The sequence below is a fragment of the Otolemur garnettii genome, unplaced genomic scaffold (assembly GCF_000181295.1).
Source record: "Otolemur garnettii isolate 467f Iridium unplaced genomic scaffold, OtoGar3 scaffold00021, whole genome shotgun sequence".
In the NCBI taxonomy this organism is placed as follows: Eukaryota; Metazoa; Chordata; class Mammalia; order Primates; family Galagidae; genus Otolemur; species Otolemur garnettii.
In genome coordinates this window covers 23,559,953-23,582,023 of record NW_003852416.1, presented here as the reverse complement: position 1 = coordinate 23,582,023, position 22,071 = coordinate 23,559,953, and the positions used below count along the sequence as shown (strand labels likewise).

General features: G+C 35.0%; 1 protein-coding gene across 5 annotated transcripts in view; it reads left to right on the top strand.

Annotated features, from left to right (window-relative positions):
• Nucleotides 1–22,071, top strand: part of LOC100940807 (ligand-dependent corepressor) — a 144,939-nt gene that overhangs the window by 91,341 nt on the left and 31,527 nt on the right. For all 5 annotated transcript variants that reach the window (XM_023511625.1, XM_023511623.1, XM_023511624.1 and 2 more), the window contains 3 exons: nucleotides 12,291–12,423; nucleotides 17,057–17,344; nucleotides 20,296–20,389. In XM_023511625.1, coding sequence (XP_023367393.1) covers nucleotides 17,107–17,344; nucleotides 20,296–20,389 — 332 coding nt within the window. In that variant the 5' untranslated portion in view covers nucleotides 12,291–12,423; nucleotides 17,057–17,106. The remainder of the gene's footprint in view (nucleotides 1–12,290; nucleotides 12,424–17,056; nucleotides 17,345–20,295; nucleotides 20,390–22,071) is intronic.

The following is a 22,071-nucleotide window of genomic DNA, read 5'->3' as shown; positions in this document are numbered from 1 at the left end:
GCCACCTTAGGTGTACGTGGCTGGCGCCTTAGCCGGGTGAGCTATAGGCGCCGAGCCTAAAATAGACTTCTTAAGTAATGAGACTTAAAAGTCAAAATCCTTGATCTGTGGGCTGTAAAATGGATTTCATATTAGCAGGCATGAAAACAACATTTATCTCCTTGTACATGTCTTGGGTGATGAGGTGTATTTTCAGTAAGCAATAATAAATGTTTTTTAAAAGGAATCTTTTATTCTGAACAGTGGTTCTCAACAGTGGACTTCAATAGTAAACCATGTTGTGAACAAATGTACTGTCATCCAGGCTTTGTTATCCCATTTCTAGAGCACAGAAGATGGACTTAATACTTAAGGGCCTTAGGATTTTCAGAATGGTAATAATCATTAGCTTCAACTTAAAGTCACCAGTTACGTTAACCCTACTTGTCCTTTGATGCTTTGTAACCAGGCATTGATTTTAACTATGAAAGTCCTAGATGGCATCTTCTTCCAGTAAGATGCCATATACACCAGGGCTGGTGGGTTGGAACCCAGCCCAGGCCTACAAAACAACAATGGTGACTACAACAAAAAAATAGCCATGTGTTGTGACGGTCCCCTATAGTCCCAGCTGCTTGAGAAGGAGGCAAGAGAATTGCTTAAGCCCAAGAGTTTGAGGTTGCTGTGAGCTGTGACAACACAGCACTCCCCTAAGGGTGACATAGTGAGACTCCGTCTCAAAAATAGCAACAAGAAAACCAGTATTTGCAAAGCACAATAAAATGAGGTATGCCTGCATTCTGTACCATTGATCTATATGTCTTTTCTTAGACCAATATCACTGTCTTGATTATTATCTTTTTATCTGAAAATCTTGTAGTTTGAGTCTTCCAAAATTTTTTAACTTGTTCTGCTAATCTAGGTCATTTATCTTTCTTCCTAAACTTGTCAATTTTTCAGAAAGTCTTAAAGGATTTTGATTAGGATTATGCTATGTATTAAAACAATAGATCAATTTGGAGAGAATCACTACATTAATAATAATTTTTCAATTTATGATTGTTATTTATCTGTTTATGTCTTCTTTATGTCAGCTGTGTTTTGCAGTGTCATTTCCCTTCAACCTGAAAAACTTTCTTAAGCATTTCTAGTAGCTCAGAGGGAGAGAAAGAGCCCCAGCTACTTTCAGGTTGAAGAGAAAAACACAGTAAACACTATGTTGTGGTTTGAACATGTCCCCTCCAAAATTCAGGTGCTAATTAGTGTGATGGTACTAAGAAGGCTGGCCTTTAAGAGGTGATTAAGCCTTTGGTTAGCTTACTGGCTTGCCTTTCTGCCTTCTGCCATGTGAAGATGCAGCAAGAAGGCCCTCACCTTACACCAAATACCAGTACCTTGATCATAATTTATAGACTCCAGAACTGTGAAAAAATTTCTTTGCTTTATAAGTTACCCAGTTTCAGGTATTTTGTTATAGCAGCACAGAATAGGTTGTATACTTTATATTTTAAAATATTTTTTGGATATTTTATTGCCATTTCAAAAAAAAGTATTAAAGGGTCAATTAGGTGATAAATGGGTATATTATAAAAGCTTTTAACATTATTGCAAGTATTGTTTATAATCTCATAAAAGCATTTCCTATTGGAGAAGATCAGACCCTTTCAGTATTATATTCCCTTCCCTGCTTTGGGTAATGAATGATCAGAACACAAAGCATTGGCAGCTTCTGGAGCTATTTTTCTTTATGCCTCTCCCTACCACCTTCCACAACTTCCTTAAAAGAAATTACCTTAAAAGGATATTGGGAAATTGACACAAACTAGTGAGGCTGCCAGAGAACATAGCACCTGAATATAGATGACCGATACTTTCCCCTGAAAGCTATATACAGAATTAAATTTCTCTCTTTCTGATAGCAGTAGCAGTCAGATAATAAAGGAAAAATTCAACACTGAAAATATAGTAAGTACAAGGGAACTATATGAATAAACTGTGGAATCTTATTTGAAATCTTTTTGCATCCCTGGTTGTCCTGTGTGAACAAACATACCAAAAACTGTCGGTGGGGGTCAGTCCTTGCCACCCTCCCCAGTTGGGATATGATGAAAGCCCACTTGGATAAATGTAAAACTGTTCCCAAAATAGAAGACTAAATATTTTAAGAATGTTACTTCTTCCTGATTAACCTTCTAGGTTTAATACTATTCTGATCAAAAGTACATTGTAGTCTTTGGGGAGTTGGAGGGGTTGGGGGAAAGCAGAATTCCTTAAATGATTTTTAAAAGTCTGAAAGAATGAAGGTAGACTGTCCAGGACATTTTAAAAATATAAATGAGTGAGGATTTGCCTTCTTTAATAAGTAGGGATAATAAATGCAAAGAAAAACAGTGGGTTTTGAATTAGAAGCATATTTCACAGCTGTTTGTTATTATTTTCCAGACCATACATAATAGATCTTTTGGAATTCAGAGATGGGAAAGGGGAGATGACATGAATTATTTTAACTTCCTGTCTCTTGGCTTTTTAGCTGTATGTCATATAAACTTTCTGTTTATATTAGTTTATTTTATTTTGGTTATGCATATATAATGTAAAGATAAGCTGTATCTTGCTTATACATTGTTGCTATAAATGCTTAACTGGTGACCAGATGCAATTGAAAAAAGTATACAGTTTTGTGCTGTTTTTAATCTTTTGTTATTGTTCTGGATAAAAACAAATAAGTGAAACAACCATTTAACTGGTGACAGTTATCCTAAAATAACCATTTAAATCCTGGAAAAGGCGCCAGCCACATACACCTAAGGTGGTGGGTTCAAATCCCGCCCGGGCCTGCCAAACAACAATGTTGGCTGAAAAAAAAAAATGGCCAGGCGTTGTGGTGGGCGCCTGTAGTCCCAGCTACTTGGGAGGCTGAGGCAGGAGACTCGCTTGAGCCCAGGAGTTGGAGGTTGCTGTGAGCGTGATGCCATGGCACTCTACCCAGGGGGATAGCTTGAGGCTCCGTCTCAAAAAATAATAATAATAATAAATCCTGGAAATAATTATCTTAAGGGCATACAGCAAATGGAGAAACATTTGCTCACAAAAATCTATCAAATTTCAGTAAGAACAGTAAGAGTATGCAGTATACAAGCCATGTGACCTCCCACCCACCTCCCTAACCTCACTTTGAGGGAAGCTCTACTCTGAACGGCCAGGGTAGGCAGTAGGCATTTCTCTTACCCTTTAGCCTAGCATTTAGCAGATGCTTGCTGTTCTTTTCCAGGCTAGTGAAGTCAAGAGGACTAGGGCTCTTCCTTCACTCAGCCTTTACTCAGAGTAGAAGTCTGTTCAAGGCATTGACAGGCTGAGATTATTGGGACCAAATTGCCCCAGCCCTAGCTCATTCACAGAGCAGAGGTCTCATGCCAGGGTTACAAGTCAGTATGATTATGGGCTACCATTCCTACTCAGCACCTTGCTCATAGAGCACACATGTCACTCAAAAGAGAGAGATCACTCACTGCCCCAGCCCCCAGTTCTAGCACAGTGGTTCAAAGATTCTTGAAGGGGAAAGGGCAGACCTTAAGAACAGAGAACTCCACAAGTCTCTCCAAGGGGATTATTTGGAACAGAATTTAGGAAAGCTTATGCCTACAGGTATTGAAAACCATAAAGGGCCTATCCATGAGGAAAGCATAATTATGTGTGTACCCAGCAATAGAACTCCAAATGCATGAAGCCAAATTTATCAGAATTGAAGGTAGAAATAGACAGTCTAGTAATTAGACATGTCAGTGTCTGACTTTCAATAATGGATAGAAGAATATTGAAGCAGAAGATGATCAAAGAGGTGGAAGACTTAAACATTATGAATCAAGTAAACCAAATAGACATAGGACACTACACCCAAGAAGAGCAAAATGCTCATTCTTCTCCAATATAAGTGGAACATCCTCCAGGATAGACCATATACTAGGTCCATAAAACAAATAAATTTTAAAGGATTACAGTTATACATAGTATGTTTTCCAGCAGTGGTGGAATGAAATTAGAAATAGGAAATGGGAGGAATAGGAAATGGGAGGAATTCACAAATATGTGGACATTAAGCAATACCCTTCCAAATAATGAATGGATTAAAAAAAGAAATCACAAAAGAAATAAGAAGATAGTTTGAAGCCAGGCAGATTAACTTATGCCTATAATCTCAGCACTTCAGGAGGACTTCAGGAGTTTGAAACCAATCTGGGCAACATAGACCTCATCTCTGCAAAAAATTAAAAAATTAGCTAGACATGGTAGCATATACCTGTAGTCCTAGTAACTTGGGAGGATTACCTGGGAGGATTATTTGAGTCAAGAAGTTCAAGACTATAGTAAGCTATGATCATATACCACCATACTCCAGCCTAAGTAACAGAGCAAGACCCTATCTAAAACAAACAAACAAAAAGTTTGAGAGTAATTAAAACAAAAAACATACCAAAATCTAGGCGATGTAGCTATCAATATTCAGGAGGCTGCTTAAATACCTGTATTTAAAAAGATCTCAAATCAATACTCTTAATTGTTCATACTAAGACACTAAGAAAAAGAAGAGTAAACTAAACCAAATGCAAACAGAAAAAGACAAATAATAGAGTAGAAATAAATGAAATAATATGGGAAGATGACAAATAAAATTAAAAATTGGTTCTTTGAAAAGATTGATAAAATTGATAAACCTTCTCTAGTGCTGATTAAGAAAAAAAAAACCAGAAGACTCAAATTACTAAACATGAATGATACAGGGGAAATCAGAAGTGAAAAGGATTGTATGGGGAATACACTGAACAATTTTTATGCTAACAGGTAAGTTTATGAGGAAATTAATCATGAATCTCTAATTTTAATCTTTTAAACTGGTAGGTGTGTTTAATATTTTTTTGGTTTGATTAATGCCCATTTGAATTTCATGAGTCATATTAATTTAAAAAAAATTAGGATCCCAAACCATTGTCATCTAATTGCCCTTGGACTTTTCCAACATATAATGGTAGAGTATGTATAATATGGGATTTTATGCAAAATTTCAAGCTACCAGACAACTTGTTAAAATTATAATTAAAGAGGAAGAATTGTTTCCTACCTCTTTTACATGTTGTGCATTGTTGTAGTCCAAAGATGCCAAACCTTTGAGTCATTAGCTCAACTGTACAGGCTTGAACTTCATGGCATTATCAGTTTTGCCATATTCATAGGAAAGCCATTCTGTGTGAAATAGCTCAGAGTTGTACATACAACATGTGAATATTGTGGTAACTTTAAGTTCTGTATTGTATTTGAAGACTGCCCTATATCTGAAGTTTGACCATATGTATTTCAGTCTGTATGCTGAAAAGTACTGGATTAATGTAAAAATTTTTTGTTACAATATTGTAATCTCAGTTCAAAATTTAATTGAAAATATAAACCCAAGTCCTTTCTATATAGTAAATTAAACTATAAAGGAAAAAAAATAGACAAAGTCTTTGAAAGATACAAACTACCTAAACTGCTGCAAGGAGAAATAGAAAATCTGAATAGGCCTATGTTGTATTTTGAATTGTCTGCCAAAACGGTATGTTCAGTCCTAACCCCTGGTACCTGAGGTGTGACCTTATGTGGAAATACATAGTAGTCCTCCCATATCTGAGGGGGAATATGTTCCAAGATTTTCAGAGGCTGCCTGAAACCCCTGATGATACTGAGCTTGTATATACTATATTTTTCCTGTATATACACACCTATAATAAAATTTGATTCCTAACCTAGGCACAGTGAGAGATCACTGTGGGGCTACGGTAAACTCTACAGATGCAGTCAAGTTACGATGAAGACCTGCTGGATTAAAGTGGGTTCTAAATCAGTGTCTAAGACCAGTGTCCTTATTAGGAAAGAGAGAGTTGGAGACACAGACACACACATAGGGAAGAAGATTATGTAAAGATGGAGGCAGAAATTGGAGTTAAGCTGCCATAAGCCTAGGAATGCCAGGGATTGTCAGCAACCAACAGAAGCTAGGAAGAGGCAAGGAAGGACTCTTCCCTGGAGCCTTTAGAAGGAGACTTGCCGGCTCGGCGCCTATAGCTCAACGGGCTAAGGCGCCAGCCACATACACCTAAGGTGGCGGGTTCGAATCCCCAGCCCGGACCCGCCAAACAACGATGGCTGCAACCAAAAAATAGCCGGGCGTTGTGGCGGGCGCCTGTGGTCCCAGCTACTTGGGAGGCGGAGGCAAGAGACTCGCTTGAGCCCGGGAGTTGGAGGTTGCTGTGAGCTGTAATGCCACGGCACTCTACCCAGGGGGACAGCTTGGGGCTCTGTCTCAAAAAAAAAAAAAAAAAAAGAAGGAGACTTGCCCCATGACACCTTAATGTTGGATTTTTGGTCTCCATACCTACGAGAGAATAAATCTCTGCTGTTTTAATCCATATAGTTTGTGATAATGTGTTAGAACATCTCTAGGAAACTAACACAACTTAAGACAAGTAAAGAGATTGAAGTAGTAATTTATAAACCTCCATCAAAGAAAAGCCCATGACCAGATATCTTTGTTGGTAATTTCTGTTAGATACTTAATACTAATTTTTTTGCAGACTTTTCCCAAGAATAGAAGGAGTAAGACTTCTTTATTTTGTGAGGCCAGTATTATTTATACCAAAACCAAAGAAAGGTATCACAAGAAAACTGTAATAAACCAGTATCACTTACGAATACCAACACAAAAAATCCTGAACAAAACATTAGCCAACCAACTTCAGCAACATATAAAAAGTATTATGTATATACCATGACCAACAAGAATTTGTCCTAGGATGAAGTAGGCTTAACACCCCAAATCAACCAGTTTACTACAGTGTATTAATAAGATAAATGGCATAAACCACACTATCATCTCTGTAGATGCCCTCAGAAAACATTTGGCCAAATCCAATACCCTTAATTAAAAACGCCCAAAAAACTAGAACTAGCACTGGACTTCTTCAACCAGAGCTTTATAAACACACAACTATTAGAATCAGACTTAGTATTTAGAGACTGAATAGCTTTCCCCCCTAAAGTCAGAAACAAGACAGGGATGTCATCTCTTACCACATAGATGTTCAGTGTTGGACAGGAGGTTCTAGCCAAGACAGTTAGGCAATAAAAACCAAAGTAATCTAGATTACAAAAGAAGAGGTAAAATTCTGTTTACAGACGACATGTTATTGTATATAGGAAGTCCTGAGGAAACTACAAAACACTATTAAGTTTAGCAAGATTCAGAATACAACATCTTTTTTTTTTTTTTTGAGAGACAGAGCCTCAAGCTGTCCCCCAGGGTAGAGTGCCATGGCATCATAGCTCACAGCAATCTCCAACTCCTGGGCTCAAGCGAGTCTCCTGCCTCAGCCTCCCAAGTAGCTGGGACCACAGGCGCCCGCCACAACGCCTGGCCATTTTTTGGTTGCAGTGTCATTGTTGTTTGGTGGGCCCAGGCTAGATTTGAACCCGCCACCTTAGGTGTATGTGGCTGGCACCTTAGCCACTTGAGCCACAGGCGCCAAGCCACAACATCATTTTTTAAGAGGTCATTTGTTTCTGTATGCTACCTATGAACATGAAATGGAACAAGAAAATAATTCCATTTATAGCAGAAATTAAGAAAATACTGTTACAGTAACATCAAAAAGAATAAAAAGCTAGGAATAAATTTAATGGAAGAAATGTAAAATTTATTCTCTGTAAGTTACAAAATTACAAAACATTATTAAAAGAAAATAAACATCCCATGTTCATGGATCAGAAGACTTTACTATCAATAAGATACGCAAATTCAGTGCATTCTCTATCAGAATACTAGCTGACTTCTTTGCAGAGATTTTTTTTTTTCTTTTTAGAGACAGAGTCATTTTGTCACCCTCGGTAGAGTGCCGTGGCGTCACACAGCTCACAGCAACCTCCAACTCCTGGGCATAGGTTATTCTCTTGCCTCAGCCTCCCGAGTAGCTGGGAGTACAGGTGCCCACCACAACGCCCAGCTATTTGCAGAGATTAACAAGCTGATCCTAAGATTCATGTCAAAATTGAGGTACCCCAAATTGCCAAAATAATCTTATAAAAGAGAACAAATTCGGAGGATTCACATTTCCTGACTTCAAAATTTACTACAAAACTACATGATTCAACATAATGTGGTGCTGTTATAGGGATAAATGTGTAGAATTCAGTGTCCAGAAGTAAAATGGATAGCCAGTAACTTTTGATAAGAGTTCTAAAACAGTTATCTGGGTTAAAGAGAGCAAAAAATAGGTACTGAAGCAACCAAGTATCCATATGCAAGAGAATGAGGTTGGACTCTTTTTTATACCATACAGAAAAATTAACTTGACATGTTATGTAAAAGTAAGCCCTAAAACTATAAAACTCATGGAAGAAAACATAGAAGTAAATATTCATTCATGACCTTGAGTTAGTCGAGCTTTTTAGATGGCGACATCAAAAGCATAAGGGACAAAAGAAAAAATACATAAATTAGAATTCATTAAAATTAAAATTTTTGTGCTACTATCATCAGTACCATCAATTAAGTGATAAGAAAACTCAAAGAATGGGAGAAAATATTTGCAAATCATATATATCTAATGAACTTGTATCAGATACATCAAGAAATCTTACAACTCAACAATAAGAAGATAAATAGCTCAATTTAAAATAGAAAATTAGCAAAGGATCTGAATAGACATGTGTCCAGAGAGGGTATTCATATGGCGAATAGCACATGTTGAGCATCATTCATCATTAGGAAAATACATCAAACCATGAAATATCATTTCTCATCTACTAAAATGAGTGTAATAAAAAAGATATGTGTTTATGAGTATGCAGAAAAATTAGAATCCTCATACATTGCTATTGGGAATATGTAATGGTATAACTGTAGGTGCTTTGGTTTGGCACTTCTTCAAAATGTTAAATGTAGTTAAAATATGATACAGAAATTCTACTCCTAAGTATATATATGACAGATAAATATAGATGTCATACAAAACCTATAAATATAGTAGCCAAAAAGTATAAGTAGCCCAGATAGTCATCAGCTGATAAATTGATAAATAAATGTATACATTTTTTGGCATAAAAGGACACAAGTACTGATAACTGTTATGTACTACAATGTGGATAAATCCTTGAAAATGTTATTCTAAGAGAAGTTAGTCTCCAAAAAACTGTCTGTTGTATGACTCCCATTAATATGAAATGTCCAAAATATGCATATTTATAGGGATAAAAAGTAGTATAGTAGTTGCCTAGAGTTGAGGGAAAGCCAGTAAAATGGGGATTGAATGTTAATGGGCACAGGGTTTCTTTTAGAGTATGAAAATGTTTTAAAATTAGATTGTGGTGATGGTGATTCACAACTGTAAAATAGAAACCATTCAGTTGTACATGTGAAATAGGGGAGTTGTATGTATGACTTATATTGCAATAAAAGTATTTAAAAACAAATAGGTGTGACTGTAATTGATAAGAACCAACTAGAAATGTTCTGTGCATTTCAGAGTCTAGGCTAATACAATTGGTAATTTTTTTTCCTTTGTGTTTTTATTCATGTGCAGACACAGTTTTTACAAAATTCCAACCAACCAAAGAATATATGTTATTTCATTGGGTTGCTTTTTATACTTACTATTATAAACATTTTCTATGCTACTGCATATCTTAATATGCAAACTGAATACATGCGAGTTTCTATGTGTCAAGCATTGCTCCGAGTGCTGGTATTGTTTTGTTTGACCTGCACATACAGTGCCTGCCTACTGAATGCAAAGTTAGTTGTTTTGTGTTGCTTTATATTAGAGGGTACTCTGAATATTACCTTAAAGGAAGTCTAAATAGAGATATGTTGTTCGACACCTGCCTTTAAATGATTGAAATGTAGGGTAAGGAGTTAAGTATAGTTTATGACACATAATGTCTGATTTTTAAAAACTCACTAACAATGAATTGGTACCAAAGTAGTATACAATTGAGGATTTTATGAAATTTTAATTGATCCTTGTTTCTAGCACCTTTTAGATGTTAAATCAACATAAAAATTGCATTATTTTATTTTTAAAAATAATAGCTTCTTTAGCCTATAACAGAGAATGTCAACGAATACAACTATATTGAAGGTTCTTATGGTTTATAAGACTTAAAATATTTTGTTAGGCTCGGCACCTATGGCTCAACCGTCTAAGGCGCCAGCCACATACACCTGAGCTGGCGGGTTCAAATCCAGCCTGAACCCGCCAAACAACAATGACGGCTGCAACCAAAAAACAGCCGGGCGTTGTGGTGGGCGCCGGTAGTCCTAGCTACTTGGGAGGTAGAGGCAGGAAAATCACTTGAGCCCAGGAGTTGGAGGTTGCTGTGAGCTGTGATGCCACGGTTCTCTACCCAAGGCGACAGCTTGAGGCTCTGTCTCAAAAAAAAAAAAATATATATATATATATATAGTTAAATTTTTTTAAAGGAAAGTGCATTTTATTTTTAATGCTATATTTGCTTTTTGTACTTACTATTATAAACGTTTTCTATGCTACTGCATATCTTAGTATTTTGTAATACTAATAGTATTACAGAAAAATACTTTGTAATACTTTGTACTAGCCAATAAGTATAGCTAGTACTTTCTATATGACTTTGTTTCTACCTACCGAATATAGATTGATTTCTTTAACACTTTTTTTTAAACTTATTTTTCTTTTGAGACAAGGTCTCATTGTGTTGCTTCCGTTGGTCTTGAGCTCCTGGAGTAAAAAATTGTATAGCAAATTCATTGTATCTTATATAGAAATGTTAAAGGATCTTTATTTTAGTTTGAATACGTGAGTTTTTCATATTATACTATTTTTTTGCAATATATGTTAATGTTTCTGTAGTAACCTGGCTACCAATATCAGTGGGCATATTTAAAATTTTTTAGGAAATCATTTCCATGTTGTAATGTCTATTCATTGTGTTACTTATTTCCTTTTCATTGTGCCAAATCATATCCTATTTTCTTAGTGCAATTTTAAGTTTCCCATGATGAAAGTCAATACATGAATTCATATACTGAAGAGATTTGAAGTAAATTATAGGCACTAGAATTTAAAGAACACTTAAAAGATGCACTTTGCTTTTCTTTATACTCTTAATTTTCTATTATTGTAAGATAAAAGAGTAGAAGTAAATTGAAAGCATTGTCACTTTAGTTCAGTGTTCCTGCAATCTGGGAGCAGATGCTGAGAGTTCTGGGGATGGATTTGGTGCAGCATATTGGAACTTCTTGGTCAGAGAAACTTTTTAATCCACACTTTTTATTGCAAAGAGGTTCAAGATTGTGTGTGTGTTGTGCATAGTGACAAAAGAAGTAAAGTGCTTACACTCTGAACATAACTATTCATTCTATTTTTCAGTTCTTTTTTTCTAGTGCTGCTTTTTTGATCTCTTAAACAATTTCACAACCCACTAAAGGTTTGACAACCACAGTTGTAAAACATGAAGGACGGAATTATGAATCCAAACATACATACATGTGTGTACAAATATATATGTAATTATGTATGTATGTATTCTTCCCCTACCCCCATGGGCCTTTTAAAAATGTTTGTGTTTTGGGACTGGTGAAAACAGATCTCATACTAGGAGGGCAAACATGATCCTCAAATGAAAATTTGAGGGTTTTTTTTTTTTTAACTTACAGAAATATTATGAGCCAGGCACAGTGACTTACATCTATAATCCTAGCATATTGGGAGACCAAGGCAGGAGCTCAAGACCAGCCTGAGTAATGTAGTAAGACTCTGTCTCTATAAAAAATAGAAAAATTAGCTGGATACTGTATTTTGCTTCTGTAGTCCCAGCTACTTAGGAAGCTTGGGAGTTTGAGGTTGTGGTGAGCTATGATGATGCACTCTAGCCTCAGCCACAGAGTGAGGCATGTCTAACTTTAGTTGCCTATGAACTATTGATAGAGTATGATAGAACCAATATATCTGGTTGTTCAAGGAAATTTTCCCTTTGGTAATTATAGTTTAATAATTAGAGTTTACCTGTGAAGTTTGAACAAAATTCATACTTGAAAAACATGGGTAAAATCCACCCAAAATGTATGTTTATACTTTTATACTTTTGTGAAGATAAATTTTATCCTGATTTGAAGTTTTAAAATAATTGTACTAAACTCATTTACTTGCTGTTAGCGTTTGTCTTTGACTATAACACTTGTGCTTTTTGATGATATTGAATGAGGAAAGACTTCTGTGCAACCATTTCCTCAAATATTTTTGCAGGGACACTTAGTCGGTCTGGATGAACCAGCTTCGGGAGCTGGGCAAGAAGCTCTGCTTAAACAAGAACAAGCAAAAATCATTCGATTTGAGAGACAAGCAGAAGAGTTCCTCAATGCAGTCTTTTATAGAAAAGGTTGGTTTCAGTGAAGATAACCTGAGGTTTAATTAGAGTAAAAATGTAGTTATGTCTTAAAATTAGATTTATAAGCATTTTTTGTCTACTGTTTCACTGAATTTTTTTGAATGATTAAAATTAGAGAAATAAACTCATTATACATATAATAAAACTTTCCTCATACATTTCAGGTAGCATTTAATAGCTTTACCTCTTGAATTTTTTTTAAATTTATCTTTCTCCTTGAAACTTCTGTAGATTTACTTTACATTTCTTTGGAAATACAGAAAATTTTCCAATCATAGTGTCTTGAGGTTTAGAATTCTTCACAGAGACATTCAGTTATTTTCCTGTATTCATAAAGCATAATTGTCATCAACCAAGATCTTCAGGAAGCTTCTGTTCCTGATCCATTTTAATGAAGAGTTTTTACTTTTAAGAAATTTTTTTAGACACATTTTTTCTAGGCACAGTGGCTCATACCTGTAATCATAGCCCTCTGAGTGACAGAGACAGGTGGATTGCTTAAGCTCATGAGTTGAGGACCAGCCTGAGCAAAAGTGAAACCCTGTCTCTACTAAAAATGCAAAAACTGAAGCAGAGGGTCACTTGAGCCTAAGAATTTGAGGTTGCTGTGAGCCATGATCTCACAGCACTCTACCCAGGGTGACAAAGTGAGACTCTTTTAAAAAAAAAAAAAAAATTTGTTTTTTTTTCCCATAAAGAGGATTGTACCTTAGTTACACTTCTAGTGCCAAGGTAGTGGTTACTATGATAGGTTCTAAACAGTTTTCTTTTCTTTCTTTCTTTTTGGGTGGGGGGAGACAGAGTCTCACTCTCCCTGGGTATAGTGTGGTGGCCTCATAACTTACCTCAGCCTCCCAAGTAGCTGGGACTATAGGTGCCCTCTACAACGCCCAGCTGTTTTTAGTGATGGGGTCTCTCTCTTTGTCTTGAACTCCTAAGCTCAGGCAGTCCACCTGCATCAGCCTCCCAGGGTGATTGGATTGTAGGGTGAGTCACCAGGCCCAGCCTGAAACATTTTTCTACAAACTCCTGACAATCTTGAATATCCTTATTCAAGTCCTTCAGCAGACTCAGTAATTCCATTTTCCTTAATATTGCTTCATAATTTGTACCTCTCATTCCTCTAGAACAGTGGTTCCCAACGTTCCTAATGCTGTGGCCCTTTCAGTTCCTGTGGGTTCCAGGTTGAGAACCACTGCTCTACAAGTTCCCTTGTTTCTGAAGTTCAAAGGATTTATTCACTGGTTGAAGTCTTAAAGTGATTGTTCTCATGTGTTTGTTACATACCAGTGGGGCTTTTACCTCATGTGATCAGTGTTTTTAAAAGGGTGATATCAGGTGAAATGTCACATAAAATTAAGAAACACAGAAATTATTTTCTGTGGCACAATTTTTTTTAGTTTCTTCTGTTACTAGAAGTCTACTTCTTTTGCTATGTGCTGGCATGTGAAGGTAGGAAAAAGAACTACTATGTAGGAATTAAAGGTTTCTTTCCCTTTGTTTTATGTATTAATCCTGTTATTTTTAGATATTTTATTTAGTCTCTTAGAAAAGTTTCAAAGATGGACATTAGTACTCTTCAAATTAATACCAGAAATGTTCAGTATCCAGGGATGTGACGAACACTTTACTTGAAGAGAATATTTTATTTTTATTAACAATTCAGATGTTTGGGTTTGGTCCTCTTTCCACGTATTGCAAATTGTTATTTTAAGTAATCAAGTATGCAGAAGTTATGTGTATTTAAATAGAAACATAGATGCAGTAAAGCCTTTTGGGATGTGGACTTCTATAATAAATTTTAATTTAAGAGCAATGTACCTTCTATACCTGTCATAATTACATTTCTTTTCAGCTTGTTTTGTCACCTATATTAGAAAGTTTGACACCTTTTCTAAAAGTTAGATTCACATTTTAAAATACACAGTTGGCTAAAATGTAACACATTTTTCTGTAGTTTTATTTTGATCTGATTTTTGCTTTCATTTGACTCATTTGCTTGTGTTGCCCAGCAAAGGTATGCTCATAGAAGCAAGCTAAAGAATGAAATCTGTTTTTAAAACTTTCAAAAGATACAGAGATTTAAATGGATATAAAGATGTCATTCATAAACATTCATAAATGTTTTGTCTCATACTTGTGTTACTTATTCAACAAAGAAAGGAAAGGCAGCAGGCATTGAAGCTCAAAGATAAAGGTTTATGGTCTTTATCCTAAAACCTTTGACTCTTCACAAAGCTGTTTTGTTATTTTAATTCATTAATACTAGTTAACAGAAGCATTTCACAAACTATTTCATGTTGTTTCCTATTTGGAAATATTCTTCTTTATATATTACATATTCCCTAACTTTTCAGTGGGAAAAGGATTCACTCATATATTAAAACTTGAAATTTGAACAGATGTTCATATAGAGATTGTATGCTACATAGAGGAATAGTGGAGCTTAACTATTAGAAAGATAAATGACTAAAACTCCAGTGGACAGTGATATTTAAAAAACAGTTATGGAAGGGTACAAGTGAATCTTTCTTAAAGTAGAATATAAACGTCATAGCACAGTAACTAAGAAAATGAAATGAAGGCTATGTTAACCAGTTTCATGAAGATACTTCAAATTGTATATGAAAACATCACACTGTACCCCATGATTGCATTAATCTACACAGCTATCATTTAATAAAAAAAAAAGTCTTTAAAAAAAACAGTTATGGAAAGTGTTAAAACATTTGAGGAATCATTGTCAGTGATTATAGCAACTTCTGAACTTTACCTAATTGAATATCTTTATTCTTATTGGTCTGATGTATTGTAATAGCAAGCTTCATTATCTCTTTCATTCATTCAGGCATTGAAATTCAAAGGTAAAGGTTTATGGCTTTGTGCTAAAATCTTTGACTCTTCACAAAGCTCTTTGGTTATATTAATTCATTAATACTAGTTAAACAGAGACATTTCACAAAGTGTTTCCTGTTGATTCATATTTGGAGTTATTCCTCTTTATGTATTACATATTCCCCAACTTTTCAGTGGGAAAAGGATTCACCAATATATTAATTAGGGAATTAAGAGGTCTAGAATATTCATAGTCCCTTATTTATAGAGAGAAAACTTAGGGTTATAAATACTTCTTAGTAAAACAAGTATTATTGGTAGAGTAAGCCTCATTAAACTTCAGAGAATTAAATAGTTATTGTGACTTTATGAACACCTTCTGGTATTGAATATTGTCTTTCAGAAAGAAAAATGTTAAGTCCAGTGAAGTTTTAATGTGTTGGTTGTTGTGAAGATTTTTAGTTAGCAATAAGAGTCAGTTTTTCTTTAACTTATAAATCAGCCTCTTAAGTTTCTTACAACTGCAGAGTACTGTGGGTAAAGTTATTCCCCTTCTGTAGCTGATCTTTAATTAAAGACCAAGGAAACTGAAGTTTTCTGAGAATCATCTTCTAAAGTCTCAGAAGTATGATGGGGAATAAAAGCCATTGAACAGTAAGATTAGGGGGAAAGTTTTAATCAAGAATCTTGTCTCTAGCCATCTATACAAATTTTTAGAAGCCACTACTTATTCTTTAGATCACTTTTCCCTCATTTCTTTTTTTTTAAAAAAAGGAATATTTCATGGTGATTGATTTTATTGACTCATTTTTTACTCAACTAAACTGAATACACACTTTACACCAGGCAGGCAAGATTAGGTATGCAAAGGTAAACAGACACAATCTCTGTTCTCAGGAAGCTTTGTCTTCCTGATTGACAGCCACAGAGATGTGATGATGATAATACATTTATACAAATCATTTCCTTTTTATCTTAACCTAATTTCATTAATAATTGATAACTTAGATGTTTATTTCATTACTTCTCTAGCTATTGTGTTAATAGCTGGCAAGGTAATTTTAAAGAACTCAGAAAATATGTGGTCTTTTTTAGGTTTTTGACATTTGGCATTTAAGCTCCTAGCCAGGAATTCTACACTTATGGTTCCCAGGCTGGCAGCATCTAGGAACTTTTTAGAAATGCCAGTTCTTAAACCTGCCCTAGAACTAGTCGGTCAGAAACTCTGGAGAGGACCCAGCAAGCTGATTTTGTAAGCCAGCAGAATGATTCTGATGAACATTCAAGTGTAAAAACTATTACCTTAGCCTATTGTGGATTTTAAAATTAAGTATCTCCTTTTATAATCTTGTATGGCTTCAATCATAAATAGGAAGTAAATTAAGCACTCACAAACTCACCCATTTTTCAAAAAATGAGGAAGCAGTGACTAAGGAAAAGTCTAGGGAAACCTAATATGGTCTAGATGCTTATTAACAAGGGAGTAATTATTTCATAAATGAAGGGTTTTGGCATTTCTGTCCCAGGTAAGTGATTCATGCCCATAAGGTATACTATTTTTTATCTCTGTATTTAATTTCATAATGGGGGGAATGTTTAGACATTTTTATGAAAAATTTCTTTTTAAAAAATCTATAACTCAAGAAAGAGGATAAAAATATAAGTCAAAGGGGGCATACTATTTTTAAGATACTGCATTTTAAGAAAAATGAAATTTTATGTTTATTTGAAAGCTGTCTTTTTTTAGTACATTATCCCACTTTAAAAGTAAATAAATCTTTATTTACAGACAGTCCCTGGGTCTCCGACCCCAATATTCCCCTAGTGGCCCGTGAGATCATGCAGCGAATGATCCAACAATTTGCTGCTGAATATACCTCAAAAAATAGCTCTACTCAGGACCCCAGCCAGCCCAATAGCACAAAGAACCAAAGCCTGCCGAAAGCATCTCCAGTTACCAACTCTCCCACGGCTGCAACTACTCAGAACCCTGTGCTCAGCAAACTTCTCATGGCTGACCAAGATTCACCTCTGGACCTTACTGTCAGAAAGTCTCAGTCAGAACCTAGCGAACAAGGTATGGTTTGATGTTAAGGTCTCCTCTGTCCAATCAGAATACTTTAACTTGGGGAGAAAAAAATTACTGACAAGTGGAGCACCAGCAACAATAATAGGATAAAAAAAATTTGATTCTTAAATTATTTCTGACTAGACAGTGTTGGAGAAGTACGGATAAAGTTATTACAATCTTATCGTCAGCAATTTGTAGTTATGATTGATGTACTACCCAGGAAAGTCAGGTGATTACAGTTGTCGCTGATCTTTGTTGCTTGATACTTGTATAATATCACTTTCCAAAGCACTATCTTAAGTTTTTTTTAAGCTCCTGTGAAAAAGTAAAATTTTCCCCTTATCCCTTAACATTCTAGTATTAGCACCTAATAGTATACTTTTACGTTAGGTATGAGTTACATACTGTATAAGTGAGATCATAAGGAAAAATAGATATTTTTGCAATTTAAAAAAAGAGACCATTCGGGTTACAAATAAGACAGTATAACACATTTTAGGCTCTTAAGTATGTTCAGAATTTTATAAATACAGAAACACGTGTACATGTCCACTGTATTATGAACTAACCTTAAAGTATTTCCAAAAAGGAATTTCTTGATGAGGACCCCAAGTGAAGAGGTTGAGAGTTTATCAGTTTTGTTTAGCAAGTGTTTCTTGAGTCTCTGAAATGTTTATTCTCTTCAGTAAATATTCCTGAATTAAATATTCCTGTTGCTTTGTGAACCTCATTTTGCCTTTAATTTCACAGAGATTGAAGGAGCATCAACTCAGCCATTTGTTTGAACCACTACAAATTATAAATCGGTATTATTTGTACTGATAAGATTTTATTGTCATAGAAATCTCATAGGAGCATACAGAAAGATTATGAAATGCGAATTTATTCATGAGAAATATATGTTTATTTTGGAAAGTAAATTAATTCTTTTTTTTTTATTATTATTTTTGGCTGGGGCTTGGTTTGAACCCACCACCTCTGGCATATGGGGCCGGTGCTCTACCCTTTTGAGCCATAGGTGCCGCCCATAAATAAATTAATTCTTAAAAGAACTTTTTTGAAAGGAATTTTGTTTTGAGTAGTTTTCCTTTGCATATTTCCTATTTCTGTGTGGTGAACAGCAAACAGAATACCTAATTCTGAGCTGTTTCCTGACAGGATGCCTTCTAGTTGTTCAGTGTTCACATTGATTGTGTACCTTTGTTTAACATATTTGTAAAATTGTGTCTTTTCTTTTTTATTGATGATTTCCTTTACCACAGTTGGTGGTATTCACTAAAAATCTCCTTGCTCTAACTATTGCATCTTAAGCTTCAGGTTCATATTAGGAAAGTGACAGCATGAAAGTATATTTAAAGTATTAATCAAGTATTTCCTTAATGAACTGTGATGTTTTCAACTTTATAGTATTTTTAGTGGTAAACTTAAAATGTGTGGCCTATTTGTTTTAGACCAGCGGTTCTTAACCTGTGAGTCACGATCCACAAGAACTATATTAAAGGGCCACGTGGCATTGGGAAGGTTGAGAACCACTGTTCTAGACGATTTTAAAAAGTACTATCTTTGGAAATATTTTAAGCAGTACATTTGCTTGTTAGATACCTAATTGCAGTTGTTAGTTAGATACTTGGTTCTGTGAGATTACAGTTGTATTTTTAGAACTATTAGTGACTAAAGAATAAAACTGTTCATGAGTATGGACTTTTTGCTTATAAATTCAATGCATGTTTATTTCTAACAGCTTGAAATAGGAAATGTTACGATGTTCTCAGACACAAGCCTTGAGTAGGTTTTATGATATGGTAACCAGGCTGGCAGTACCTTTCTGCTAGCCAACTAAAAATTGGAGGCATTGCACATTATCTTGCTCTGTTAATAATGGCAGCTTTAAATGTTGGCCAAACTATGAGATGTTTTTTCCTAGATATGTCTATAATATCTTCTAATTTTGTGTATCAATAAAATGAATTCATGATTTGGTGTAGCTTTAGTAAAAAAAATGATTATACTTCTTGTTTCTCATAAGTATCAAGACTATTTCATTCTTCTTTCTTTAAACTTTTCCACCAATTTTTAATACCTTCTTAATTAAAAATACCTTGCCTTTATAAATTTCAGTAATTGAATTTTGAATCTCTGCAGTTTTTTCCCCAAAAGATTAAATCCTTAACACAGTGTCATTTGTGTGCCTTTAAAAAAGGATTGATCCAAATATACAATATTTTAGTAGATGTGTCCAAAGAATAATTAGGATACACCCAAATTATAAATCATTAGCAATTGATTTATCTTACACACTATCTTATTTAATATATACATGTATTTAACCATATACTTTTACATTTTAAAATAATTTTCATGTGTCTTAAAATGTTGTATATCTAACTTTCATGTACTTCTAGAGTTTCAGATATTTTTTCTTAAGAAAAATTGGTTTTATAGCTTATGCCATTGTGGGACATTAAAAACTCATGCTTTGATCAAAGTAAATTTAGAAAAGGAAGTTTTACATCTAGTGTTGGGGCGGCACCTGTGGCTCAAAGGAGTAGGGCGCCGGCCCCATATGCCAGAGGTGGTGGGTTCAAACCCAGCCCCGGCCAAAAACTGCAAAAAAAAAAAAAACAAACAAAAAGTAGTCTAGTGCAGGACTTCATGCTGTGTAAACTGCTGTTTTTAATATCTTATTATATCTTCACATTTTCTGTAGGATGTTTTATCTTTTCCTTTGCCTCTTTAATAAAATATCTAACCTTGGAGAAATTGGATACAACATGTTTTGCTAAATTTATCTTGCTTCAGGAGGGAAAATATCCTGATTCTATTATTGATTTTGTAACTCAAATACATGAGTAATATGTCTGCTTAGTTGACTGTGCCTACTGTTTTTCATTTTTAGCCTATTTAATTCATTCGTTCCTAGTTTTAATATCCTCAGGTATTTCTTTGTGTTTCTGCAGACGGTGTACTTGATCTGTCCACAAAGAAAAGTCCATGTGCTGGCAGCACTTCCCTGAGCCATTCTCCAGGCTGCTCCAGTACACAAGGGAACGGGTAAGGGAAAATATTTGTAGCCTTCCACAGTGTTGTATAGCTCATTCAGCAAAGATTAATACCAGCTTCCCTTGGTACATTTTAAAAATTAACCCTTCAGGCTGGGCATGGTGGTTCACACCTGTAATCCCAGTGCTGTGGGAGGCCAAGGCAGGAGGCTTTCTTGAGGCCATTCGTTCAAGAGCGGCGTGGGCAACATAGCAAGCCCCCATCTCTACAAAAAATTTAAAAAACTAGCCAGGAGCATTGGAATGCACCTATAGTCCTAGGTACTTGGGAAGCTGAAGAAGGAGGATCACATGAAGCCAGGAGTACAAAACTACAGTGAACTATGATTGTTGGGCCACTGCACTCCAGCCTCGGCAACAGAATGAGACCTTGTCTAATAAATAAGTAAAAATGAAAACCAGCTTTCAGACTGACAGTCTTATAGGTAGGCCTTTTATATAAAATCTCTTTTAGTTGATCAGTCAAGTAAAAGTATTATCTATGCAACCTAGAATTGGCTAGTATAGATTAATTTTGTCAATTTAGTACAAATAGTAAGTAATCATGAATATGGTAAGACTAGTTTGTCGGACTTTTTGTTGTTGATGATTTTGGAATGTGAAACCCAAGCTAACTAATTCCAGGTGTAAAGACAGTTTTATGTGCGAAGTGGTTGAATGAAAATTGGGCTCCATACTTAACTTGGTGTCTGTAGTGGGGCTTCTGTGTATGTGTATTCAGTTTTGTTTGTTTTGGTTTGGTTTTGGGTTTTGGTGGTTGATTTGAACTACAACTCTACCTCTGTGTGGCAGTTAAGAAAGTGTAATTTTATGTATTTTTTGTTTTTTAAAGGATTGATTGTAAATGGTGATAGATAACCATCTTATGCTGCCAAAACATTATTACATGCTTACCTTTGATAACTCTTAGTAGACTAAAGTGAATTCTCTGACTACCTAATTTTAGTAAGAATAGTGTAAAAGTTGTCTAATGCTCCCTGTGGATCTAGTGACCATTTAGAAAAGTTAAATTATTAAGGAAGATATTTAGATACCATTAAAGACATATTCATAAAACTATTGTGACCAAACAACTTTAGATATGAAAAATAACTTTGGTAAGTGTAAATTAGTTAATATTTAGGCTTTCTTTCAGATTATAAATGTGGGGAAGTTGTTTTGATGTATATTAAAGGAACAAGTTAAGTGGATAACCATTTTCACCTTACTCTTAACCTTCAAATTGAAGGATTCCTTTACTGCCCTCTAAAATGACCCCTCTGTTTTCTCTAAAACTTTATCATTTTCCTTTTTCTCCTCTTCTGTATGCAGCTTAAAAGCAACTAGTAATTTACTTGTCCTATTCTGCATAGCTTACTAATTTTTTTTTTAGCACATCTTCTCATTCTGATTTATGCTAGATAAAAGTCAGCATGGTCCTAGATCATTGGGTTTCATTTATAATTTTATAATTAAGGACACATTTTGGGAAAGCCCCATGTAGTTTGCATAAATAAATCCCATGCTTAAGATTAGCCCTAATCTTGGCTGTAGGTCCATGTATTATATATGGCTGAAGTTTCTGTTTTTATCCCTCTAAATAGAAACTGTTTTCTACTTGGTTTTGTTTTCTGGAGGACGAAGGCACCAACAGTACTGCCCATCTTTAAGTTGAATATTCATTGTTATCCTTAT